General features: G+C 45.5%; 1 protein-coding gene across 2 annotated transcripts in view; it reads right to left on the bottom strand.

The window, feature by feature from the left end:
- The window catches only part of CEP170B (centrosomal protein 170B), a 98,547-nt gene extending 70,959 nt beyond the window's left edge, over positions 1–27,588 (bottom strand). For both annotated transcript variants that reach the window (XM_073349816.1, XM_073349817.1), the window contains exons 1-3: positions 27,316–27,588; positions 23,024–23,159; positions 660–749 (exon numbers count right to left, since the gene is read on the bottom strand). In XM_073349816.1, the coding sequence (XP_073205917.1) occupies positions 660–749; positions 23,024–23,128 (195 nt within the window). In that variant the 5' untranslated portion in view covers positions 23,129–23,159; positions 27,316–27,588. The remainder of the gene's footprint in view (positions 1–659; positions 750–23,023; positions 23,160–27,315) is intronic.
- Positions 27,589–27,807: the final 219 nt, after the last annotated feature.

The following is a 27,807-nucleotide window of genomic DNA, read 5'->3' as shown; positions in this document are numbered from 1 at the left end:
GATTAAAACTCAAGAGTGCCTGTCTCCCAGCTTCATGCTGAATTCATTAAGCTATTCTGCCCCTCAATCTTAATAACAGAAACAGAGCGGGATATTCTCATTATTTAAAAGGCAATTTTTAAATGGTTTGTCTCAGAGAAACTAAATGGCATTCCATACTGTACATCGTTAATTAGCAAGACAGTTGGCTTGTCCCAAGGTCACCCTGCTTAGCAGGAACAGCTGACTGAAGAATCTTTACTAGTTTTGCAGTTTTATAGAGCCAGTCAGAAAATTTCAATGCAAAACAGAGACAAAATTTCAACCCATTTTGGGGGTATTGAATTCCCTCTTTTCTAACCATCTCTATAATTTTATTAGCAACTGAAGAGTTCAGCTGGGCTGAGGTTGAGGGGGGCAACGGGGTGGGGAGAGAAGGAGCACCAAAATAAAGGAAAATAACTTTAATGGATGTGTGTCTAGTTAAACAACTCATTACTCAAACCAGCCATGCAAACACTTATGCAGGTGTTAGGCTTCACTCACATGAGTAAGTCCCATTGACTCAAAATGGGTCTCCTTTCACAAGTAAAGTTAAGCATGCTCACAAATGTTGTACGATTAGCACCTAGACCTACACAGAATATACGTTTTAGCTAGCTGAAGAATTTACAACTTACCCCATTTAAGCTCCCAAGATCCTTCACCCTGTGCTCATCTTTGTCCTTGTCATAGTTGATTACAGCATGCTGCTTATCCACACTGCGGGACTGGGAACAAAGGCATAATGAATTTGAGACTGGCCAGACACAAGAGGCTATGTTAATCAAAACAAAATGGTGAAATTACGCTCACCTGGTATAGGGATGGGTGGAAGATTACACATTATTAATTCTATAAATAGCCAGAGGATAAACAGGAAAAGCTGACAAGGTTGTTCTAAATATCCCATTGCAGTCATTATGACTATTCGTGTGCTGAAAGTTTAGCACAAGGGTAAAAGTTTGCAAGGTTGATGCCTACCATACCACCTCAGTTAAACACACAAACCTACCTATCAATTTTCTTCTAACATTTATTACCAAGTTATTTTTAAAAGGAAAAACTCATTTAAAGCTGCAGAGATTTTAAGTCCAGGATTTCAATATATTATAGCAGTACACATTCAAACCAAACTAATCAAACTTAAAGCCTGGGGCAGATTCCAGGTTTTTTCTTTAAACACAGTAAAGAAGACATCATCTTTTGAGGTGGATATGCACATTTTCCACTCAATCCATGTAATACATTTCCATCTAAGTTTCTTCTTGATTAGGAGAAAGGTGCTTGCTTCCTTTTCAATAACAAATGTTACTTTATTGTGTAAGAATTCTGTTCTGGAAATACCTACATATGGATAACTTTATTCAAATTAGTAGTCCCAGTGACTTCACATGATGTTACAAGCACTCAGTAAATTTAATCTTCAAAATGCCTGAATTAACTACAGATAAAATAAATTGTTTCTGTGTTCAATTTTTTATACGATCTTTATGGTTTTGAAAAATTTAATGAGGTCACTGATACCCTCTGCTCTATATTTAGGATTATTTTCAATTTCCCAATATGACCTGAATTCTAACTGGAAAAACTAGACCAGTCAATGAAAAGCACATCAATATAAACCTCTGTAGTATCTCTGGGTATCTCTAAAAATTAACAAACCACCAAAGTAAGGAGGCAAAGCTACACTTTTTCTGAATATCTATCAATCAGCTGTTGGAAGAGAGGAGTAGCTCCCCTTCTCCTGGTATATACACACTGACTTCCACAACACTATTCTAAAAATGGCTCTAGCAGCTTGCTTGTAGGCAAAGAGAGGCTAGCACTTGTTTCATGAGAATTCCAGGATCAAAACGAAAGAATGGCTTTTTTGTGACAAATATTGTAACAGTTTGCTAGAATTTTTTCTCCCTTGCTGATGTCAAACATGTTGATAATGTTCCTGGCAGCAGATAAATCCTCAGCTTTTTCTTCTTTTTCCAGACTAAGTTTCAATCACTGAAATGTGTCCTCCAGAATGACCCCAATGGGTTGATTGGAAACAAACATATATTCAATTTGGAGGTTATGTTTATATATCATGGGACATCCTACATCATTTGCATCCTGCTTCAGAAAGCAGAAGTTACTGCTTAGCTATATTGTGGTATCTCATGAAAAAAAAACCCTATAAGTAAAGTGGGTCACCATTATATGTAAATACAGCCAGTTCCAAATGAAATATCATCCTTACTGCTGAGGCAATTCTAACTGCCATGCCATCCAAAAGGTGTCATTACTCTATCAGTCGAGCCAGGAAGTGACCATGATAGTTAAAGCTGTACAACAGTTTCCATGATATGAAAATGTCTTCTGGACAACGGATACTGCACGCAGAGAAGTAACATTCAAGAGTACCCCCCAGACTCCAACACATTTATGGCAACCCCCTACTAACCCCACCACCACCTTCTATCTCTCACACAGTGCTTTTTCCATAACTCTATCTCAAAGTACTTCACAATCAGGGTGGATAAAAATCAATAATTTTTTTAAAAAAATAAATAAAAAATCAGATTTTTTTATTTAAATTGGATTTTTTTGATAAAATGCTTTTTTTTGATAAAATGCTATCCAAAGATACTTTTAATTAAGATACATTATAGCTCAAAGATATTTCATCATGGAATAGGGATTATACATTCTAATTCTATAGTATGAGACAATACAGTCATGTAATGTTTAAGAAAAGTTTTGTAAATGAGTTCCAATAGTTTGTGGATTAGGGACCCAATCGTATGGGGTTCCGGGGCTTCTGTATAGATTATTTAGGTTAATCTTTATATCTACCCAATGGGACTCAGTGCTCAGTCTAGAAAATACCATCAGAAATGCTTCGTTTTGCAGTTTGCAAACTGTGGATTTGTCTCTCCAGAGGTAACATGCTTGTTAACAGCAAAAATGTTTTAAAATAAATAAATAATATACAGAGGTGAGAAATAACAGACCTCAACTCTATTGTCCCTCTGCAAATCCGTGTACACAGAGTCAATCCCCTACCTCTCTCTACAAGTGCAAAGTTTCAAAAAGTTCAATAGAAGATTTTTGGGGGTGGAATAGATCTGGACAAGGAGAAGAAGTCTGGAGGTAAATGTGAGGAGCGAGGGACATATGCTTGTTTTGTTAAAATATTATATGTTTCCTGTTGAAGAAAAAAATCCAGAATACTTAACGTTGTTGTTTTAGTTAAATAAAACAATTTAAACGTCTGTCTGGTGATGGTCTCCTCCTCATACAGCATGGTATGAAAATCCTCCAAATATTAATGATTAACCTGTTGAATTGGAGATAGTTCACCTCCCAATGACTTCATAAATATCTGCTTCAATTACTTTTGGTAAATGAAATAACCAAACAATCATTCATTTTCTGATATAGCTGTAAAACTAATTAGAAAAGTTTTCAAAATAAATCACTGTTTAAAAATGTATAGTGTGTACCTTCTAAAAATGAAACCTACATCTATCCCTGAGTTGTGAAGAATATGTATTAAGTTTATAACAACCAACAAGAATGCATTTTTATGTAGAAAAACATGATTAAATCGAGCCTTCCTGACTAATGATTTAAATGAATTTGATTTAAATCAAATCTACCCTGTTCACAATCATTAACATATTAATCCTCACAACACCTCTGAGGGAGGGCAGTGCTATTATCCCCATTGTACAGATGAGGCGCAGAGAGGCTAAGTGACTTGCTCAGGGTCATACAGGAAGTCTGTGGCAAAGCAGGGAATTGAACCCCACTCTCAAGTCCTAGGCTTTTGACCTAGCAATTGGACCACGCAGTGTGTGACCCAGACCCAAGATGAGAAATGGACAGACACAGACATGGACACACAGGGCTACTCACACAGAAAGTGAAATATGTTCATTTTTATTTTTTATTTGTCTTGCAGTAGCACCTAGTAGCCCCAGTCGTTGGCCAGGATCCCATCTTGCTGGGTGTTGTACAAAGAGAACAACAACAAAAAATGGTCCCGGCCTCAAAGAGGTTGCGGGCTTCATCCCTTTATTGTAAGTAATTCTTTCTGTAACCTCGGTTTCATGACTCTACCTCTGATGTAAATAACTTGAAACGACAGAAGAAAGTCCTGCCAAATGTGTACGGAATGTGGCCAACTTTGGGCCTAAAACAAGGGACCATCTGAGAGGGTTGCATGTGCCTCAGGACCATGACTGTTTTTGATACAGACTTCATCTCCCTCCACAAGCTGTCACTCAAGCCGTCCTGCCCTGCCCTACAGGATAATACAATCTCTTATGTGGTTTCACAACGCCAAAAGATGGCCCAACGATGCAACAGGATATACCGCTCTCGTAATGGGAGACGACCACGGAACCTGCCCTTCAAGGTGTTAAGTGCTCACTAGCCATTAGGTTACCTCCACTAGGATTTAAAGGTTTGTTGCTGTTGGAAGGCATTGACTAACAGGTCCTCCTATTCTCATGTGGCAAAGGAGGGAAGCAGTTGCTAAGCTAGTCCAGTTGAAGCCTAGCGGCAACTCAATCTTCTTAGCACTTGTTAAAAGTCTACACTGCCTTGGCTAGATTGGAGTTTTAGGACATTAACTCATCTTCTAACAGCAACACAGCCTTGAATCCTAATCAAGACAAACCCGCTGCCATCGATGGAAGCCGTGGGTGCTCAGCACCGTGCAGAACTGGACCGGGAAGGAGAATGATGAGCCAAAATCAAGACGCAGGTAAAAGCTTTACTACTGCTCTGAGTTATTGCCCCTTTGATACAGGTTCTTGGCTGGACCATTCATACTGAAAGGTCTCGTACCACCCATGGGACACAGAGAAGCAGGTAAGCAATGTTCTGACTGGATGACCCAGCAGCTAACACTACCAGGGACTCCCTGGTTCCTGGGCTAGCTGACGCTTGGGGCATCACAGTAATCAGTGGTGTCTGCAGAAATGGAGAACTCTGGGCACAATGCCTGTTAACATACATTTGCGGTAGAGCCAGCTGGCACTTATGGTGTGCCACACAGAAATTAACACAGCAAACGTGTGATGATTCCCCCGCCCCCACAAAAAAAAAAAAAAAGATTTATACAAGACAGACTCTCTGTTGCACCAAGTTACAGAGGTCCTGATTCTCTCTTGCACCAAGATACAGTCTGTGTAGAAGGGGGACATAGGGAATGTGGACATCAGTGGTTTGGTTATGCTTCCCTGATTCTCAGGCTTCCCTGTTCATGGCCTTGATGTACATTAGTGTAGCCTTAGGGCTATCGGAACTTATGACAGCTGGGTACAGTCCCCTAGGGCCCATGTGCTAGCTGAAAATTGCCATAGGGGAGCAGAGATCAGCTCCACTCCCATTGCAGCTCCTACACCAAGAGTGGGTAGGTTGGTTTAGGAGCTGACTCTGCTGACCTAGAACCGAAAAGTCTTCTCCATGGAGGAATTTTCAGCTGTAACCAAATTTCATCCTTCTTGCACCACACTGGTGATGCAGAAGGACCAGAAATAGGGTGAAGAATCTGGCCCACAGTCTTGAAACTACTTGGCAGCATCTCTTTAAAGAAAGCATTAACAAAAGTTCGTATTTTAACCGTTATACAACTAACATGGATGCGAAATGCTGTGCTCCCCAGCAGAAAAGGGGAATTTTATTGCTTTCACTTGTATCAACAAACGCACGCCATAAGAATCAGCAACAGGAGCTCCTGAGGGCTTCTCTACGTGGAAACTAGAAGCAAAATAACTAAAATGAGTTGTAATTCACACCTTTACTTATTTCCATGCAAATCTGCCCATGCTCACTCTTATTTGGGAACAGGAGTGGCCTATTATGACATCACTTAAGTTTAAGGGAAATAGCTCTCACTTTCAGTGTAACAGTAACCTCAAGGGCTGGAGGCTGATCAACCTTTGTTCTTCTGGTTTTGAGCAGAATGCTTCATATCCTACTCATGAATAAGACAGACTGTGATCACCTTCAAGATTGTTAGACTAGAGCCTGATCCAACTCCTACTGAAGTCGGAGTCTTCTCACTGACCTCACTGGGAGTTAGTCAGGCCCCTAGTGGATAAAGTCACACAGAGTAAGAACAGCCACATTTACATTAGAATTTTAGGAATCATCAGCTTATTAAGCATTTTGACTCAATCAGGCTAATGAAGGTGCTAGAGTAAGAAACATGTTCAATTGCATCCTCCATCGCAAAAATACAACAGTGCTCTATATAACGGGATGGGGCGGGAGACACAGTTAAAATGGAAACGCTGCTATCTGAATTTCTCATGTGCTTCTTTTTAAAAAATCCACAACAGGATGTCTAAAACAATAATAATTATAAAGCAAAAAACAAGTGAAACAAGCTGATAGCTGTACGTATTTTACAGGACGAGAAAAATCAGAGATAAACAGAGCACTAAGCATTCCAACACTAATACAAGTATCATTTCTATTTCACTTGGAAACACCAAAAACAGGGTTTCATCTTCTCAAATGAGGGGGGTAGGGGAACAACTGTTTGTATGGAAGTCTAGAGCTAGAAAGAGCCAGACAGAAGGTTAAACCCCGGGGGGGTGGGGAGGAGCAGGGAGACAGAAGGAGAAATTGGAAGTTTCTCCAGTTCTAGTACAGAGCCTACTATCAGTTCAAATTAACACATCTTGTAGACAAGAAGTGTGCTTTTCCTGAACACTCAATAACAGCATTTACTATATTTTCTGAAGGGCAACATGGAACGTGGAACAATACAATATTGCCTTACACAGTATTAATTTTCCGGAAATATAATCACTTCTTAATAATGTTACGTTGCTCTGTTTCTCCATCACAGTCTATAATACGCCATGTTTTAAATACCTAGAACTTACCATTTGCCTCAAATTAACAAAGTTATCCAAAGGGAGGGGTACTGTGCACTTTGATAACCCTCCTAAAGCCTACATTAGATGGGGGCATATTTCCAAACACACCTACCCTAAATCTCTGTGTGCCAATTCAAAAACCTCCACCAGCACCCTGTATCAGCCCTTTCATACACTGCGCCTACCCATGCAGCCAAGTGGCATGTCTGTGGTCCCTGAAAATACTGTCACCACATTGGTCACATAGCCTCAAATCCTGAGCCTGCTGAGTTAGAACCATAAGCAGCTTAAAAATGTGGCTCTGTAGCGCAGGAATCCAAAGTAGTGGAGTCCCCATGGAGGGAGATCCCATACCACAGAGAACAGATATTGTGTGGCAGGTCTCCATGGCTCTATGTATAGAGAGCAGGGAGAGCTCCAGGAATGATGCAGGGAAGAGAGAGGAAAGAAAACAGTGGGCCACAGACAGATTCAAAGTGAGATCCACAGGGTCAGAAAGCTGCCTAGAGGAAGAGAATCAAGCAGCCTCTTACATATCCCCATATGGTTTAGTGGCAGTCAGAGCCCAGGTCTCTAGGCAGATCCAGATTCCGTTTCTCCCCAGGCTCAGCACAGAATCCACGGGCAAAGCCCTTCTGCTCCAGCTTTATGCACAGGATCAAGACTGCAGTTGGGGGAGGTTGCAGTGGGGGAGGTTTAGATTGGATATTAGGAAAAACTTTTTCACTAAGAGGGTGGTGAAACACTGGAATGCGTTACCTAGGGAGGTGGTAGAATCTCCTTCCTTAGAGGTTTTTAAGGTCAGGCTTGACAAAGCCCTGGCTGGGATGATTTAACTGGGAATTGGTCCTGCTTTGAGCAGGGGGTTGGACTAGATGACCTTCAGGGGTCCCTTCCAACCCTGATATTCTATGATTCTATAAGATGTGGAACTCAGCCTTGCCAATGCCAGGAGGGATCATGTTACTGGAGATAAATACGGCTGTCAGAAAGTTGTGATTTTACGCTCAAAGGTTGCAGCCACAGTGCTTTAAAGCTACGGTTTTATCAAAGGAAGTTGCGGCTAGGCCAAATTTAAGTGGCATTGAAGTAAGGGCACGATTTCAGTGATGGAGGCAGCTTACCGTGGGCGGTCCAGAGGCCACTTAGGCCCAGTGCGGGCACACAGTGCAGGGACCAAGCCCGCCAGTGTGGGCACCATGTGCTGGGGGAAAGTAATGTAGGGTCTTCCCTCTCTGCCCCACATCCATCCCTGCCCTCGCCCCCTCCCCAGCCCCTGGAGTTCCTAGGAGGGAGTTGCGATCATAGCCCAGAGTGTGCAGGAATGCAGGGACCAGGCCCCCCCATCCCAGTGGCAGCAGAGGCTCCCCACCTCCTCCATGCCGCACCTCCTCCAGCACATACCCCACCTCCTCCATGCCGCAGTTCCCTGCCAGGCCTGGCTTCCAGAGGCTCATTTCAGCACCTCCAGCCCTTGGATGCCACCGCCAGCTGCAGGGGCCGGCCTCTCCACAGCTGGCTCCGTGCACCTCACTCCCTGCCCCAGGATGGGACCACAAACAGCCTCCCCCTGACAAGAAGAACAGCCCAGCTTGAGTTATGTGAAAGCTAAGCACAGGACGGTCAGTTCCCTGGCCCACCCTACCTAAATGGTGCCGCTGCATGACTCCCTGAAATTCAGCCCAGCTCCCCCTCCATCATGACAGAGGGCGGCCAGGCCACATTTGCGAGTGGCATTGTGAAAAAGCCGCCGTGAATGCAGAAAGTTGCTGTTTCCACAACAAAGTTTCAGTCTGCAACTTCCGAACAGCCTCTGAGATAAAATAAATACAGGATGGCAGTTGCTGTATTCTGTACGTTAACGATAGTCTGATGTGTGTCACTGGCACTCAGATAACTGCAGTGTTCTGGCAGCAACCTGCAGCAAACATTCATTCTAAGTCAAAGGCTTTCCATGCCGAGTAGGTTACGCTTCTGTCAGTAACAATTGTTACTAGCACTCTGGGAAATGCTCAGAGCTAGCCACAGTGCAAAACAGTGACTGTCCCCGTAAGGAAATGTAAACCTCCTGGTGCCAGCCTTTTAAAAGGGACCACGGGATCAATTTAAAAACCGCATACTCTGATTTGAAATTTGTTCACTTATTATTGCTACAAGTAACACCCAAAATTCACAACACCAAGAGAGATTACCCAGATGGATTTCTTTTCCCTCGTTTGTCTACTTTGTGCATTTGACAGCACTTTGTGTACAGTCCATCTCACTATTTCTCCAGCACAATTAGTTAAGCCCTGCAACAGATCTGTTACAATGGATATATGTCAAAGTAGGGCGTGCCTTGTCTTCAATGGGACTCTGCATGAGTGTAGGGGTATGTGCTAGAGTAGCCCACTGGTGGGTGTGTGTTATGCATCTCCACTTTGTGCCCAATCCACAGGGGATATGAGTTTATTACAGTTCCAGGAATAGAGCCAGGCCTCAAAATGGCAGAGGTTGATGCTTTTAGTCCCATCACAACCAAGATGGTGGACACGAATAGATTCCAGTGCAGGACTGGGGCCCTGGTATAGCAACCGGGAGCAGAAAAATGTTTAAAAACACACACACAACCCAGGAAAATATAAATGCAAACTCTCAGCAGTTGGCCAGGGGATTCAGAGGTGGGTGCAGTGCTGGAGACTGCTTAATCCATTACTTTGAAATAGACTAGATTTGCAGCTGACCAGCATTTTTATGGGTTTATATCTGTGGCGCTCTCGCCACTTGTCAAGAGCTCTAAGGGAAGACTCTAGACAGGGGAAGGAAACAAACCCACAATTCAGCAGGTCAGGATCTAGAATCTTTCAGGAGTATAAGTCTTAACCAGAACATACACTGAATTTTCTCACCCAGTTTGAAATAACATGTCTATAACTCATCGTTAATCCTCTCTCGACCCAGCTACTGCAGCTTCCTCCTCTCTGGCTTCCCCGACTCGTTGTGCCATTCTGCAATCTGTCCAGAAGGCTGCCACAAAAAAGTCTGGCTTGTACGTTTACAAGGAGCAATGAAAGGCTAATGTCCCTTCCCCCAAACACACATACAAACCAAATAGTCCAGTCACATCCAGCCCTCTTCTGGTCCCCTTTGCTCACTGCCTTGTGTCCTTCAGTTCCAGCCCATGCTACATTCTTCAAGGCTCTGCCCAGCTTAGCACCTACGTAACACTCTACTCTTCCTTTTGCTTAAGCCCTCACGACCTTTCGTCTGCTCAAGCTGCCTGAGTATCTGCCCACTTCACGTCACACTATTCATCCCTGTTCCTCCCTCCCCATTGCTTGCTGCACGAGAACCATCTCCGGCCTTTCCCCGCAGGGTCTATCATGCCTCCAGCCCCCTCAAGACCTGCTTCTTGGGTGAGTTGGGTAAGTCTTAACCCACCCCTCCATTAAGTATTAGCAAAATAGACACGTGAAAACACAGAACCAAAATAGCAGGGCTATACTCAGATGTCATGAAACTAGGAGGACTTGTGCTAACCCCACAGCTCATTCACTTGCTTGCTGTTACAGCACAGTCCCCATTTATATGTGGTCTGTAAGGCTGTAGGCGCCTCAGAGCAGGGACCTTTGTCTTCAGACTAGGGCTGCCAAGTGATTAAAAAAATTAATCACAATTAAATCGCACGATTAAAAAATTAATCTCGATAAATCGCGCTGTTAATAGCATACCATTTAGTTAAATATTTGTGGATATTTTCTACATTTTTAAATATATTGATTTCAATTACAACATGAAATACAAAGTGTACATTGCTCACTTTATATTTATTTTTGATTACAAATATTTCCACTGTAAAAAACAAAAGAAATAGTATTTTTCAATTCACCAAATACAAGTACTGTAGTGCAATCACTTTACCGTGAAAGTTGAACTTACAAATGTAGAATTATGTACAAAAAATAACTGCATTCAAAAATAAAACAAGGTAAAACTTTAGAGCTTACAAGTCTACCCATTCCTACTTCAGGCAATCGCGCAAAAAAAAAAAGTTTGGTTAAAATCTGCAGACGATAAAGCTTCCCACTTCTTGTTTACGTCATCTGAAAGTGAGAACAGGCACTCACATGGCACTGGTATAGCCGGCGTCACAAGATATTTACATGCCAGATGCACTAAATATTCATGCTTCAACCCCCATTCCAGAGGACGTGTCTATGCTGATGACAGGTTCTGTTCAATAATGATCCAAAGCAGAGCAGACCAACACATGTTCATTTTCATCATCTGAGTCAGATGCCACCAGCAGAAGGTTGATTTTCTTCTTTGACGGTTCAGGTTCTGTAGCTTCCACATCTGAGTGTTGCTCTTTTAGGACTTCTAAAAGCATGCTCCGCACCTCGTCCCTCTCAGATTTTGGCCAGCACTTCAGATTCTTAAACCTTGGGTCAAGTGCAGTAGCTATTTTTAGAAATCTCACATGGGTACCTTCTTTGCATTTTGTCAAATCTGCAGTGAAAGTGTTCTTAAAACGGACATATGCAGGGTCTTCATCTGAGACTGCCATAACATGAAATATCAGACAGAATGGGGGTAAAACAGAGCAGAAGACATACAATTCTCCCCCAAGGAGTACAGTCACAAATGTAATTAACCGTTATTTTTTTAACGAGCATCATCAGCATGGAAGCATGTCCTCTGGAATGGTGACTGAAGCATGAAGGGGCATACGAATGTTTAGCATATATGGCATGTAGTTACCTTGTGTAAGGGGACTGTTGCCCCCTTACTAAGTCAGTGGGGGTGTTTTGGTTGGCTAGCTCCCAGTACTAAAGGGGGAAAGGTCTATGGGAAATCAGGACCCTGAGACTGACAGTCCCCAGGAACAATGGGGAGAGGCCAATGCTCCAGGTCAGCCTGAATGACAGGGCGGGCAGGCAGGCTAATCAGGGAGTCAGGAGACCAGGGAGGTCCCATCCTCCGTGTGAGCTGGATTTGCCTGGGTCAAAGCAGAGGCCCAAGCTAAGCTGGGGAGCAGAGCTGTGCCAGATCCAGAGGGACCAGACCCTGTCCTGGGAGCAAAGCTGCAAACCCAAAGCCAGAGGCACAGCCCAGAGAGAGCAGACTTGCCCTGGGAGGAGAGCTGCAGCAACCAGAGCCAGAGAGGCCAGAAAAACAGGAAGCAGGTCAGTGCTAGGAGCAGAGTCTGCAGAGCAGACCTGTCCTGGGAGCAGAGCTGTAGCAACCAGAGCCAGAGGGGCCAAAGAAGCAGCCCAGGGAGCTGGAGGCAGAGCAGCAGCAGCAGTGCAGAGACAGAGCGGTGGAGCTGGGGCTGGACCAGTCCGCAGCTGGGTGCGGTGAGCAGCTGGGGAGAGTGAGGGGGACCCTGGGCAGCGGGCCCACCACAGGGAGACGCCTAAGCCAAGAGGCTCTGCAGGCCAGGCTTGGATCGTAACCCCGACAGGGCGGGGGCGACACTGGGAAGAAGGATCCTACCACTTAGAGTCTGAGAGCGTGTGGCCCCACCAGAGCAAGTGTCCAACCCACAGCATCCCTACAGCACAGCCAGGGCCTGAGAAGAAGGCCTGGGACTTACAAGGAACAGACTGTGAACGGCCCGGACATTCCAGAGACACCGTTTGTGATGTTCCCTGCCACAGAGCGGGTTGATGTGTTTCCTTTAACCTTTCCCATTTTTCCTTATTCTTTTTAAATGTAATTGTTGATTAAATAACTTGTATTTGCTTTAACTGGTATGTAATGGTCAGTGGGTCAGAGAAGTGCCCGGTGCAGAGAGAGTACCCAAGAGTGGAGATACCCTAGACCCTGTCCTAGGTGACCGCAGCAGGGTTGGGGGTCGAGCCCCCCAGGAATCCTGGGCCCAGCCTTGTTGGGGTTACGAGGACTCTGCCAGACAGGAGAGTGGAAGGGGAGTCCTCAAGGGCAGGGAGGCCACTGCGTAAAGGAAGTGGGAGTGAAGACTCAGATCCTTTCGCTAGCCCGGGGTAATGCAGAAGCCAGGAAAGTTCCCCACAAGAGCAGGACTATTCCCCTGCTTACACTTGCAACACTGGCTACAAAAGTGCCATGCGAACACCTGTTCTCACTTTCAGGTGACATTGTAAATAAGCAGCACGCAGCAGTATCTCCTGTAAATGTAAACAAATTTGTTTGTCTTAGCGACTGGTTGAACAAGAAGCAGGACTAGGTGGACTTGTAGGCTCTAAAATTTTACATTGTTTTGTTGTTGAGTGAAGTTATGTAACAAAAAAAATCTACGTTTGTAAGAGATTGCACTACAGTACTTGTATGAGGTGAATTGAAAAATACTATTTCTTTGATCATATTCACATATTTAAGTGCAAATATTTGTAATAAAAATAATAATATAAAGTGAGCACTGTATACTTTGTATTCTGTGTTGTAATTGAAATCAATATATTTGAAAATGTAGAAAAATATTTAATAAATTTCAGTTGGTATTCGGTTGTTTAACAGTGCAATTAATCACGATAAATTTTTTTGAGTTAACTGTGATTCATCGATAGGCCTACTTCAGACATGTCTGTGAGGCGCCTAGCCCACTTAATGAACAAATAAATAGTTTAGGGTAATCTGAGACCTGAGGTGAGATCTGTCCTTCCAGCACTGATGCTAAAGTCAGCCCTAGGACAGAGGGGAGGCAGCTTCTGCCTCCTGTAATGAAGGGCTGTGGGCCCCTGTGGGCCCCTGCAATGGTACAGTAAGGCTGGAGCACAGGATTGCCCTGACCTCTCCTGCTTCCGCCCCAGAAAACGCCGGCACCAATGCCTCCACAAGAGGGGCGGAGGGGCACTAGAACCACTGGCGCTGGCTCTGCAGAACTCAGAGAGTCTCCAGAGCCCGGGTATTCCGGAAGGGTGCTGCAGCGCAAGATGAATTCACCCAAAGAGCAGTGGCGAGAGTGAAAATGTAGCCAAGTAGATTAAGAAGTTCATGTCAATTTCCTCGAAGCCATAGCTCTGTATGTTTAGTATACGCTATACATGAGACCAAAAAAACAAGAACACTATTAAAGTTGCAAATTCAAACACTCAGAAGTTAGGAAACATCAGAAGTAATGTTGCCTATGCAATCTTAATTCAGACACATTGGACCTATGCGTTATGAGACCGTATTTAATTACATAACCACGTCGGGATCTGGTGGGAAAAATGCTCTCTCATTCAGTGTATTGGGTAGACAGTGCTCACTTAATGAGCAGCTGTTCAATATTTTGTTTTCTTTTCATCATTCTATATGCAGTTCCTTATTTACTGCACATTGTTCAACCCCTGCTCTGAAGACAAAGTTATTAATTTCTTCATAGGCTTTTCTGTGGTGCTCATCCCTACAGAATCATAGAAATATAGGACAAGAAGGGACCTCAAGAGGTTATCAAGCCCAGTCCCCTGCACTCAGGCAGGACCAAGTAAATTTGGACCATCCCTGACAGGCGTCTGACTAACCTGTTCTTAAAAACCTCTAATGACGGGGATTCCATAACCTCCCTTGGTAACCTATTTCAGAGCCAATGGCCTAGCAAGGCCCCAGAAGGCCCCTGTGCAAGAATAAATTAGAGGCCCCCTTCCCAATTCTGAAATCCACCCCAATACAGCCCCCCACCCATCCACTTGCTCCTGCCTAGCTCCCCATAGCCCCAGTCCAGCTCTCCCGTCCCACAGCTCCTGCCTAGGTTCCCTCCATCTCCCTCACAGCCTCCCTACAGACCCCCAGCTCTCCCAACCCCAATCCAATCACCCCTCCAGGCCCTTTTAGTTCCCCTTTCTACCCCTCCAACTTTCCTGATCCCCCTCCCAGCCCCATTTCAGGCCCCCACAAGCCCTCCCTCAGCTTCCCCACTCAGTCCCCTCCAGCTCGGCTCCAACCCCAGTCTGCCACACCCTGCAGCTCCCCAGCTGTAATCCAGACCCACCAAGTTGCACTCAAACCCTCTTCCCCCATCCTAAATAGCTGTAATCTAGCACCCCAGCTCCACCCAGTTCTGCTCCATCTCCCTATCTCCTGTCTCCCCAGCTCTGATCTAGCCCCCCAGTTCCCATCTTCCAATCCTACAGTCCCCCTCCCCCAACCCTTCCTAGTCCCCACCCATACAAAGTGTCTTTTACCTTGCGTGCTCTCTCTAGGAGGGGGCCACATCTCCCCTCTTCAGGCAACCCTTGTCCCTGCACATCACCAAGCACTTTGACCCCGGCCCCCAGGCCTTCTGCTCGTGTCCTTGTCAGTTGCTCATGCCCAGGGTTACCCCAGCCAGAGGGACCTCCCATTCCAGCCTCGCCCAGTGCCCTGTGGGGCCAGTGAGCCTCACTCTTCCATGGTGGTCCAGTTCAGCTTCAGTGACGATTGAACCCATAACCTCATGGGCCCTGGTACAACTGTACCACTAGCACCACTGTAGCTATGCCACTGTCCAGTGCTTAATTATCCCTATAGTTAGAAAGACTTTCCTAATATCTTAGGCCTGGTCTAACTCGGTCAGTGTCTACACTACAAGGTTGCTCCCATCGATGTAAGCTGCCCACTACACCGACCTAATAACTCCACCTCTGCGAGAGGCATGGCACATAGGTCGATGTAGTGGCTGTGGAGACACTGCATTATTTACATCGCCTGTTGGCTGTCAGCCCCACATGCAGCTGACAGCCAGAGCGCCCCCCGACCCAGGGCCAACAGCCATAGCCCTGTGGGGGTGGGCTCCAGCTGTCAGTGTCCAACAATGCCCCATACAGTTAAGTCGATGGAAGCGCTCCTAGTGAGGACATGCACCAGCAACAGAGGGGACATAATGTGGACATGTACGTTGACATAACTTTGGTCAACTTAATTTTGTAGCGTAGACAGGGGCTAAACCTAAACCTCCCTTGCTACAGATAAAACCATTTACTTCTTGTGCTACCTTCAGTGGATATGGAGAACAATTGATCGTAGTCCTCTTCATAACAGCCCTTAACATATCTGAAGACTTATCTGGTTCCCACCCACCCCCCCTGCAGTTTTCTTTTCTCACGACTAAACATGCCCAGTTATTTTTAACTCTTTCTCATAGGTCAGGTTTTCTAAACATTTTATAATATTGTGTTGCTCTCCTCTGGTCGCTCTCCAATTCCTCACCTTTTTCCTAAAATGTGGCACCCAAAACTGGACACAGTACTCCAGCTGAGTAGAGTGGGACAATTACCTCCCGTATCTTTCATACGACACTTTTGTTAATACATCCCATAATATTAGCCTTTTTTTGCAACTGCAGCACATTGTTGGCTCATATTCAATTTGTGGTCCACTATAACCCCAGATCCTTTTCTGCAGTACTCTGCCTACCAGTTATTCCCCATTTTGTAGCCGTGCATTTGATTTTTAATTCCTAAGTGAAGTACTTTGTATTTGTCTTTATTGAATTTCATCTTGTTGATTTCAGCCTAATTTTCCAATTTGTCAAGGTCACTTTAAATTCTAACCCATCCCCCAAAGTGCTTGCAACCTCTCCCAGCTTGGTGACATCAGCAAATTTTAGAAGCATACTCTCCACTCCATTATCAAAGTCATTAATGAAAATACTGAATAGCACATGGTCTGGAACGGATCCCTACAGGACCTCATTAGATACTTCCCCCCCAACTTGACAGCGAACCATTGACAACTACTCGTTGATAGTCTTTCAAACAGTTGTAAACCCATCTCATAGTAATTTAATCTAGAACACATTTCCCTAGTTTGCTTATGAGAATGTCATGTGGGACTGTGTCAAAAGCCTTCCTAAAATCAACATCCACTGCTTCCCCCATCCACTAGGCCAGTAACCCTTTCAAAGAAGGAAATTAAGTTGGTTTGGCATGATTTGTTCTTGACAAATCCATACTGGCTATTACTCTTTACCCTACTATTTTCTAGGTGCTTATGAATTGAATGCCTAATAATTTGTTTCAGTATCTTTCAAGGTATTGACGTTAGGCTGACTGCCTCGTCTATAATTCCCCAGGTCCTCTTTGTTTCCTCCCTAAAGGCAGGTACTATGTTTGCCCTTCTCCATTCCTCTGGGACCTCACCCACCCTCCATGAGTTCTCAAAGATAACTGCTAAGGGTTCTGAGATTGCTTCAGCTAGTTCCTTAAGTAGAGCCTTGCATGGATACAACATTTGTATCCGCATCTGATCCATGAACCGCACAAATGGTCCATGGATATAAAGCAGATCTCCACAGATTTGCAGGGCTCTCAATATAAAATCTGTATCAGCATCTGATCTGCAATCTGCAAAAATGGTCTGCGAATATCCACGGATTTGCAGGGGTCTATCCTCAAGTACCCTAGGATAATTTCATCAGGCCCTGCTGACTTGAATCCTTCTAACTTACCTAAATAATCTTTAACCTGTTCTTCCCTATTCTGGCTTGTGTTCCTTCCCCCTGGTTAATATTAATTGTGTTAAGCATCTGGTCACAATTAATCTTTTTAGTGAAGACTAAAGCAAAATAGGTATTAAACAACTCAGCCTTATTGATGTCATCCGTTATTAGCTCTCCTTCCCCATTATGTAGAGGGCCTAAACTTTCCTTCATCTTGCTCCTAATATATTTATAGGACCCCTTCTTACTGCATTTTATGCCCCTTGCTAGGTGTAATGCATGGTGTTAGAAGTTCTGAATTTGTGTCTACATGCAAAACATGAGTACAAAAGAACAACACAAGCAAGTTGTCCATATTTCCACTTTTTGATTTTCAGGTCATTGAAGAGCTCATGTTGGAGCCATAATGGCCTCTTACTATTCTTCCTATCTTTTCTTCATATGGGGATAGTTTGCTGTTGTGCCTTTAAAAACTGCCAGCTCTCCTGAACTCCTTTATCCCTTAGATTTTCTTCCCATGAAGAGTTCTGTGAGTTAGTAGCTAAGTGTTTCATAAACATTAATGAATTTATCTTCCCAACACCCCTGCAAGGGTAGTATCCCCATTTTACAGATGGGGAGCTGAGGCACAAAATGATTTAGGTCAAAAGTTTCCACTAATTTTGGGTGCCCAGTTTTAGACACCTCGGACCTGATTTATCAGAGTATTTACCATCCCACACCCAGTCCCCGTTTCCTTCCCCAACCAGCCTCAGTTCCCATTCACAGCCCCTCATGCGATTTGACTCTTCCCTAACCCTCCCCACACACCCCGGTGCCCACTCCTAATGTACCCCTCTTTGGGCTCCTCATCCAATCTCAATCTACCACCCACACCCTCCCAGGTTCTGGCCCAGTCTCCCCCCTTCCTGGCTCCTTCTCCCAGTCTCTTTCCCTGGCCAGTTCCAGTTCTCCCCTGCATCCCAGGGCCTTATCAGAGCCTTTCTTCCCCCTCCCCGCATCACATTGGTTCTTAATCCCCGACCCCTTGGTACCCAACCAATTCCAGCTTCCTCTTCCCTGCTCACTGCTCAGAGTGCCAGTCTTGTTTTTTTAGTGGTTAGTTTTCAGTAAGAATTTTCAGTTTATGAAAACATAATTCTCTTCATTTTTGTTCAAACCCCAAATACAAAAAAGATTAAAAGAAGGTCAGAGTTGATTAAAAATGCCAATTATATTTTTCAGGAAAGTTTGAAAAAAGTTGTTATTGTTTTCCCCCTAAGTTCCCCAGGGGAAAAAAATGGTTTTGACCAAAATATCTTAATGGGAAATATTTTTTTAAAATTGATTTTTTTCCCCCCAAAGGTCATGCAAAATTGGCATTCTTTACTATGTTATTAAGAGGTGGATCTTGAAACCTTTACTCCTGTTGAATAATACCTTACTCCTTGGATAATTTCATTGGAATCAAGAGGACTGCTTGAAGAGCAAAGTACAACTCAACCTGAGAATAACAGAACTGAGTCCCTAACTATTTATACTAATCCAGGCTGCACTTCAAAATACAAGTTATACCCAGTTTTTCCCTTTTACCAATGTTCAGAACCAAAACATGCCTAAAAAGTGGAAATACTTGCACTAAAAAGCCTGACAACACGGCAGAAGTATTCTAAATATTTCTAATCCTCTAAGTAGGTGTAGAAGAGTTCCAGAAAGATTAAGTTCCTGCCTAGCAAACCAATTTAGTTTCAAGCTTTAAGGCTACAATCTTCTTCAACAGTAGATCCAGTCCTTTGGATGAAATAAGCAAACCCGGGTCAAAATAAAGCATACAGCATCCCTTTATAATTTTGTAATGACACAGTAAAGCATTTTAATTGTTTAGGAATCTATTGTTACCTGGAAGCAGCTCAACTCAAGAAATTTAAAAATAAGAATCTATTCCCTCCTCACCCCACAAAATAATTCCTAGAGCAGCAGAACAACAGATAGTGTGCTCTCTGGGGCAGGGACTGTCTTTTGCATCACATGAGGCCCTGATCAGGCACTTTGTTATTACCACAGTACAACTACTAAATAATCATAAAGGTAGAGACCTATTAGGTTTTACATTCCATTCCCCTGACAACAACAGTCTGTTGTATGTGTACTAGGAATAATTTATTGCTAATGGCTCAATCCCCAAAAACACACTTACAAACAAAATGACTTTTCAATAAGCACGCTGACCCAGAAGTTACAAACAAATGTACTGGTTCCAGTAAACTAGTAGTATGGTCCCCACACAAGAGCTTTGCCAATACACCTCTATGCAATGCAGCGTGCAACGTTCCCACTTCTTATGCCCCTCCGAAGACAAACTGTCATGCCAGTCTGCACAGTGGTTTTGTGATAAAGTTGTTGTAGCAAGAGGTCTATTTTTAGACCCCAACCTCCATCTACTCACATGCAACTTTGCAAACACATATGTGACGCGAAAATTCTATAATCTGCCTCAGATTACTGTAAACTCATTTCATCTGGAACCTAAAATAGCTCTGAAGAACATCTCTAGAAGTGAATAGCTAGTACAATAATCCACTATGCTGCTCAAAATGAGAAGTTAAGTATCATCTGAAGCAGTGGCGCCCAACCTTATTATACAGGAGGGCCACACAAACCTAAGCACAGCCTTGTGTGGACCAAACACATTCTCTGCCTGGGGCTGACAGCCCGAGCCCTGCCGCCTCATGAAATGCTCTGGTGGGCTATGTATGTATCCTGCGGGCCATAGGTTGGGCACCCCTGAGCAAGAGTAAGACTTATTACTGAGGACAGCAAAGAAATGCACTCAGAAAGGGTCACGTTTGATGTGTCACATGAACATCAACCAACTGGCCTTAAGAAGCAATCCACAGCTTTCAGTCTGGGTGAGCAGTTAAACCCGCCTCCCTTCACTCTCTCACCCAGACTCCCAACCACAATCACATCCTCCTCACAACTTCTACTGGCGCATACTTCATTTCCCCCGACCTGTGACCCACCAAAAAGAACCAGATTGGAATCTAAAAGGATCCCTGCTGCTAGGCTTTGCTGCTGATGGCATGAGTCTGTTAGTCCAGGAGCAGCATGGCGCTGAATCAGTGCTCAGCCTCACAGAGCAGTTCCTCAGATGGAAATACTGCACCAGAGGAATGGGGAGGGTCCAGTCTGCTAGCTTTGCAATGGGCTAACACTGAAAGAAACAGCGACCAAGATTTTTAAGAGTGACTATTGATTTGGGGTCTCCATTTTTGAGTGCCCAACTAGAGCCATCTGATTTTCAGAAAGTGCCAAGCACCCACCCTATGAAATCAGGTTCCTTTAAAAGGCCTCAAGTTGGTCACTTAAAGACTCAAGCCCTTTGGAACAATCAGGTTGTTTGAACAGTCAGATACAGCCCTACAGAAAATATTAGGACATTTTTTACCTCTGCACGTCTTACTTCCCACTTCCAAACATAGAAATATAAGAAAACAATCCAAGAAAGCATGATCAAGGGAATCCCCAATAAATGAAACAATACAATGCTGGAGTGGCAAACTCTGGAAAATCCAGTCTGGCCGTTTCATTCATTGCAAATCAATGCCCCCAAAACATCAAGTATTCCTTTTGAGTAGAGGTTTCTCAAATGTTGTTATAGCTAGACCACATTTTAATAGATGGATTGCTTGTTAACCCCTCCCCTCTGATTGGAAACCCAATCTCTCCCCTCCTATCCGTAATCACACAAAGACCCTGCAGCAGCTACAAAAATTGTGTGCACTGGAAAACAATATTAGAAAAGCATTTATGACATGTCTCTATACTATTTAGCAGGTGGAAACCAGGAAGAGAGCCCCACTGCACAACAGCCAGCTTTCTGCCAATCACCACTAAATGCTGCAACCAGTGATCTGTGGCTGAGTGTACAGGAAACTCTGCTTTAGACAGCACAAGACAAAGCTCTTTCCCCTCTTTGCAGCCCAGTTCATTTGTAACTAAAAAAACAACCACCCCACAATGAAGATCTCTCTGCATCTAAATATTAATGTTTCTGCAAGGCCAAATCCAAGAATTTTGGTCCTGAATTTCCACGAAATCCTAAGGCGAAGGGCTCCTGGTTAATGTTCTTCTCCAGTTTGTACATCTGTATGTTCAACAATATGTAGCATTGTTTAGCTGAAACATCTGACCATCAAGGCCAAGACTGAAAACAAACTGGATTATTCCACAGGGGGGTGGGAGAAAATCATCTTTATGTACAAGTAACACAGTAACTTTTTGGGACAGAAGGATGCCATCTAGTTCACAACACCACATCAGCTAAAGTTTCTGCACTGAACATTAGAGTTTCTTTTAAGTCCTTGGCTTCGATGTTTACTCTGAAAGCACTAACAATGTAATTAAATGTTAAGTTAGCAAAAACCAAAATCACAAGCATCAATGGATGGTATATGCAGTAAAACCTAGAGGACAAAATAGCCTAACCACTCAGCATGACAGGACAGAATCGGGTTTCTTTTGTGTAGTGTCTGTATGAGCATCAGTATTGTTACTCCTAAGGGAATTCTGCAGCACTGCACAAGTGCAGAATTAATGTCCCCTGCAGATTTTACTCTTTCCCTGCAGAATAATTGATTCACATGCCCCATGCGGGTCCATTTGGTTTGGCCACTGGGACCAGCCGGGGAAACGTAAATCACCGCACAGGTGGGCGCGGCGGAGCGTGTGTACGGGATTCTGTCCCTCTCGCTTACTATCGTGTTGTGCCTGGAGCCAGAGAGGGGCAGGACTGGGGAGGTCCCAGCCAGTGGCTCCTACCGTGTGCTGAGCTCCAGCTGTTAGTCAGGTGCTGAACTATCTGTACATGTTTCAGTGCTGGGCCAGATCAAGGCCTAAATTCACTCCTAAGGATGTCCTGCCCTTTAGGATATGTCTACACAGCAAAGAAAAACCTCTGGCTAGCTTGTGCCAGCCAACTCGGGCTCACGGTGTGGGGGTTGCGGTGCTGATTCATTGCTGTGTAGACTGCTGGACTGGGGCTGGAGCCCAGGCTCTAGGACTCTTCAGGGTGGGAGGGTCCTAGACCTTTGGTTCTAGTCTGACGCCGCAATTCTGCGCAGCAAGGAAACAGCCCCACAGACCAGCCACAGGGTTTCCTTTGCTGTGTAGACATGCCCTTGAAGTCTTCTGTGCTTGACATACATGGAAATATTAGTATTGCCCTCTGCTCTATGGAGCCATATAAATGTGCTAATATGTGGAGTAAGGAATCTATTTGTCAAAACAAATTTTCTGACTCTTTTTTGTTGTCTGTATTGTTACAGACATACTTGTTGATGGGTATTTTGAAATAAATGATCAAACTAATTGAAAATGGCATAATTATATTGTGTTGACAAATAAAATATGCAGAATTTTAAAATATTGTGCACAGAACTTTTAAAATTTTGGCACAGAATTTTTAATTTTTTGGCTCAGAATTCCCTCAGGAGTAGCACCGTTAATCTGCTCTAGGCTGTTACCTTACAGCTAATGAAGCCCTGACTCTCAGACTAATCACTGGACCATCTGAGAAAGCTCACTGTCACTTTCACAAGTCCATTAAACCTCTGTGGATATGGTAAATTTAGCCTCAAATCAAGTTCTTATGAACTAGGGGATTTATTTAAAAGCAACGTTTAGGTCTGCAACAGCATCTAGACCCCTAACTTCACAGTCAAGGCATCTACTACATCTTCAAGGGATATTTACCAGATCAGAAATTTTTTTATGAAAATATATTTACCTGGAGCATTAGTTCACAGTCATCTCTGCCAACAAATATCATCTCCCGAGGGAGCCGGTGGCGAATGCCAGTGCTGCTCACCAGGAACCACGAAGTCACACTCATTTTGGTGTTTGGCACTTAACCTTTAAACATCCTGAACAAATAAAACAACACATATCTAGTTTGTTATTACTTATTGGCCAGTAACAGAAGCAAGTTAATTGACAGCATTGAAATTAATCTAAATGAATTAAGCAAGTTTTGTGGGAGTTTATAAACAGATTAAAATACATGGTTACCGGAATCCAATAGCTACAAAGCCGACAGGTGGTATAGAAGCAGAAGTATTTATTCACACAACGCACAGTCAACCTGTGGAACTCTTTGCTAGAGGATGTTGTGAAGGCCAAGACTATAACAAGGTTCAAAAAAGAACTAGATAAATTAATGGAGGATAGGTCAGTCACTGGCTATTAGCCAGGATTGGTGTCCCTAGCCTCTGTTTGCCAGAAGCTGGGAATGGGCAACAGAGGATAGATCACTTGATGATTACTTGTTCTGTTCATTGCCTCTGGGCACCTGGCACTGGCCACTGTAAGAAGACAGGATACTGGTCTAGATCAGTGGTTCCCAAACTTGTTCTGCCACTTGTGCAGGGAAAGCCCCTGGTGGGTCGGGCCGGTTTGTTTACCTGCCGTGTCCGCAGGTTCTGCCAATCGTGGCTCCCAGTGGCTGCAGTTCATTGCTCCAGGCCAATGGGAGGTGTGGGAAGTGGCGTGGGCTGAGGGACATACTGGCCGCCGCTTCCAGCAGCTCCCATTGGCCTGGAGCAGCGAACCGTGGCCACTGGGAGCCACGATTGGCCAAACCTGCGGACGTGGCAGGTAAACAAACCGGCCCGGCCCGCCAGGGGCTTTCCCTGCACAAGCGGCAGAACAAGTTTGGGAACCACTGCTCTAGATGGACCATTGGTCTGAACCAGTATGGCCGTTTTTGTTCTTAAGCAGGGAGGCTCTCTGGACCAGGCATTCTCTGGGCACTGGCAACCTGCTGCATCCTCCAGATTGGCAAGGAGCACAGTGCATGCTTCCTCCACCTTCATATTCAAACAGTCAGGCTGGTTCATAACAACTGGCCATACCAACTCGGGGAGTAAGGAGACATAATGTGCCCTCTTATTCTCCTTTGTGGGGTACCCGCATCGCAGGAGGAACACAAGACATGGAGAGGGAAAGAGCAAGTGGGTGGGGAATGGCCATGTAGGGCAGGGAGTGGACAGAGCCTTGCATCCCCCCATCTCATTGAGCCAGCCACAGGAGCTCAGCTGGTACATGGTGGGGGATGCAACCTGCTACTGTTCATATTAGTAGCTCTTTACTTCCCCACCCCACCCCGCAGCAAGTGGGAAGAAACAGGGAACAGACTGTGGCTATCAGAGGTGTGTCACAGTTTGCTCTCCAGTCTGCTCCAGGACCGTGCAGCTACATACTTCCCATTATACCAGGCTCACTGCTAAATCACAGTCTAACTCTAAGGTAGGAATGGTCAGAGATCAGCAATGCTAATGCATAAAGGAAGAGCATGACTTCTGCAGGCAACTGTTCCAGCAAACCTGTTCGCTGCTTTTACGCTCTCATTAGGTTTCTGATGTTCCTGGGCAAGAGTGGATAGGGAAGAAAACCATTTGTTTGGGGGGAAGAGGAGCGTTTCTCTCTCTCTCTTCACCTTCCCACTCCCCCCCATCCCCGAAGAAAATAAGAATGCATCACTAATTAGACTCCCTTCTTTTTTCTGTCCATTTGATTTCCCCCACATCTTCCTCTTCTCAAAGTTTTGTTTCTAGCTATAGGTGAGAGTGTGTGTGATGTCCATCTAACAAAACAGGATGGATCAACAATACTAATCAGCAAGAAAGGGAAAGAGACCATTTATCATAACACATGCCCATGATCTCTGCATTACAGAATCTTCCTTTTGAGGATCTCAAAGCAGATTTCAAACATGAAGTAAACTTCATGAGCCCTGAGGCAAGTATTACTATCCCCTTTTTACTGTGTGTAAACAAAGTCACATGACACTAAGTTCACATGAAAAGATACCCCTAGTTTTTGAGCAATTTGGGCTATGCACCTTTGGCTTTACATCCTCTTCTCAGGCAAGTGCCTAACTTGGCTTTTGGGCTGATATGGAACTATTAACTTTTGGGACATGCGCCCGCAACTGCGATAAGACTAACAAACACTATCCTGCATCAGAAAAAATGCCATCATCCACCCAAGAGACATTGAAATGAGTTCCAATCCAATGAAGTGAGCTGTAGCTCACGAAAGCTCATGCTCAAATAAATTGGTTAGTCTCTAAGGTGCCACAAGTACTCCTTTTCTTTTTGCGAATACAGACTAACACGGCTGTTACTCTGAAACCTGCTTGCCTTGGGAGGCTCAGAGAGAGGTTCTGGATGTGGTCTGTCTAGGATTATTAACTCCTTGGGGCACGGATTCTGACTTCATCTGTATCCCATACAACACCAAGCAGTCAGTGGTTAGAACACGACTGAGTATCCCTAACACATACTACTGGGCTTCCTTTATTTTCCTTTTTTAGCATCTGTGAGTGCCCCCGAGTTCCTCTGGTTCCTTCCATCCCTTCTTAGGTATTCCTATAAAAGTACCTAGATGTGAACAATCACAGAAAGCCACCTGGCACCAGTGCCCCAGGAGCCGACATAAGGGAAGGACTTCTCCTGCAGAAAGGATACCACTGTAAATCCACTCCCCTGTCACCTCTAGCCTATTCAAAACAGCCTCATCAACTTGTGAGTGGGCACAATGCCATTCAAGCTGTAAGTGCAAGAAGCCGGGAGGCCTTGTATTCATACCAAAAACTATTTGTGAAGGGCAGGGACCCAAACAGAAAGGTCTGCACTATTATGCTGCGAATCCTACAGAAACGCTTGGGGATAAAGCAACTCAGCCCACCTCTTGACACTACATTTTGCTTCTAATGCCATGCAGTGTGTCCATGTCGGCATTTGTTGCTAGGAGGAAGGGAATAAACACTCCATAAAGCTGCTATTGGCCCACAATGCAGAAAGTCAGTGGAGGAATTGAAGCCGCAACCCTTAGCTAGATTCAGTGGAGAGAGGCTGTATCTTTAATCAGCTCTCACCCCTAGCAGCAGACACCACTGAAACTAATGCTTATTATGGACATCTCTAGGAGGAGAGGAAGGTTATTTATACAAGCCAAAAAAAAAAAAAAAAGGCAGAACAAAGCCACTTAATCCCATTGAATATACAAGTGTTTTTGTTTTTAAAGGAAGAGGGGTGGAGAGGTGGGATTTACCAAGCCGCACACTGGATGTTAACGTGATCAAATCCACCACAATGGAGGGGCAGAGATTGAGAACAAAACCAGCTAGGGGATGTTTAAGATGCTGATTGCATGTGTGGTGGGCCACTGATGCCAATAAACCGGCTAGCTTGCATATTCCTCCATGATCCGCCACCATTAGAAAGCTGCTGCCAGCCATCCACACCCAGGGAAAACACCAACCAAACAAGGTGCGACAACAAACCCTCCAGCCTGCGGGTCCAAGGATCGGGGGGATGGACCCCATTAGTCATGGGGGAGGCAGACCGGGGCTCTTTGTCTCGAGAGGACCGGGCTGAAGAAAGAGGAGGCGGAGGATCAGGGATAAGATGGTTTAAAGCACACTGTCTGTTTCCCTGCCCAAAATCATCATGGGGGGGTGGAAGACGGAACAGAGCCGAGCCGGGGGGGGGGGGGGGAGCTCTGCCCCCCATCCCCTCCCAGCCCTAGACTGGAGAGCGTACGAACAGTTCCCCGGGCCCCCCTTCCCTGCCCCGGCCCCCCCAGCGATCAATCGCCGCCACCAGGACTTGGAAAGGGGCCCAGCCGCCTTCCCCCGGGGCCCCCAGCCCGGCAGATCTCTCTCGGTCCAGGCGCCCTGCGCCTCCGCCCCTGCCCCGCTCTCGACACTGTACCCCAGATCCCCCCCCCCCCGCATTTCTCTACCCCGAGCCCCTGCGCCCCCTCCCCGGGGGCGGCCGGCTCCCCACCGCATCTCACAGCCCCGAGCCCCAGCTGCCCCCTTGGCAAGGCACCGAGCGGGCAGCGGCCCCGCTTCTCCGCCCGAGGAGCCCGCACGCAGGCCCGGGCCGGCTGGTGCCTTGCAATCCAGCCAGGTGCTGCTGTGGCGGAGGCCGCAGGCCAGAGCCACCGAGGATCAGCTGTTTCCTGTCGGCTGCCGATCCATCCCCCTCGCTCCCCGGCCCGGCCTCCCGGTACCTGCTCCAGCCCGCCGCGGCCGCCTGCCCCTGCCGCTCCGCCAGGTGCGGGTGGCGGCAGGTACCGGCTCAGCGCCTGCCTCTAGCCGGCTCGGCCTGCCCGACTGGCCGCTCCTCCGGCTTTGCACATTGTCAGCGGCGGCCGGGCTCCTTCCCTCTCCTGCCAGGGGAAGGCAGCGCCGCCCGCACTCGCAGGGCAGGTTCTCGACGTCAGGAGGCGGCTCCTACCCCTTCCACCACCCCCGATCCCGTCTCGCCTGCAGCCGCCCTCTCCGGAGCAGACAAGCCAGGTTAGGTCAGGTGACAGCCTGGTTTAAACATTAAAGCTGCCTGCAGCCTCAGCTCTGCTGTGACCCCAGTCACGGCGAAGTTGGCTGCAACGCGCTTGGGTGTGTTCTGCAAGGAGCAGACATGTTCCAACCACGAGTTAGGACGTGATAATGGGCAGGGCTTTTTCCTCCAACCCCCAGCGGATTTAGGAGCTACACTCCGA

Source organism: Lepidochelys kempii, chromosome 6 (assembly GCF_965140265.1).
Source record: "Lepidochelys kempii isolate rLepKem1 chromosome 6, rLepKem1.hap2, whole genome shotgun sequence".
Lineage (NCBI taxonomy): Eukaryota > Metazoa > Chordata > Testudines > Cheloniidae > Lepidochelys > Lepidochelys kempii.
This window is presented reverse-complemented; position numbering and strand designations above follow the sequence as displayed.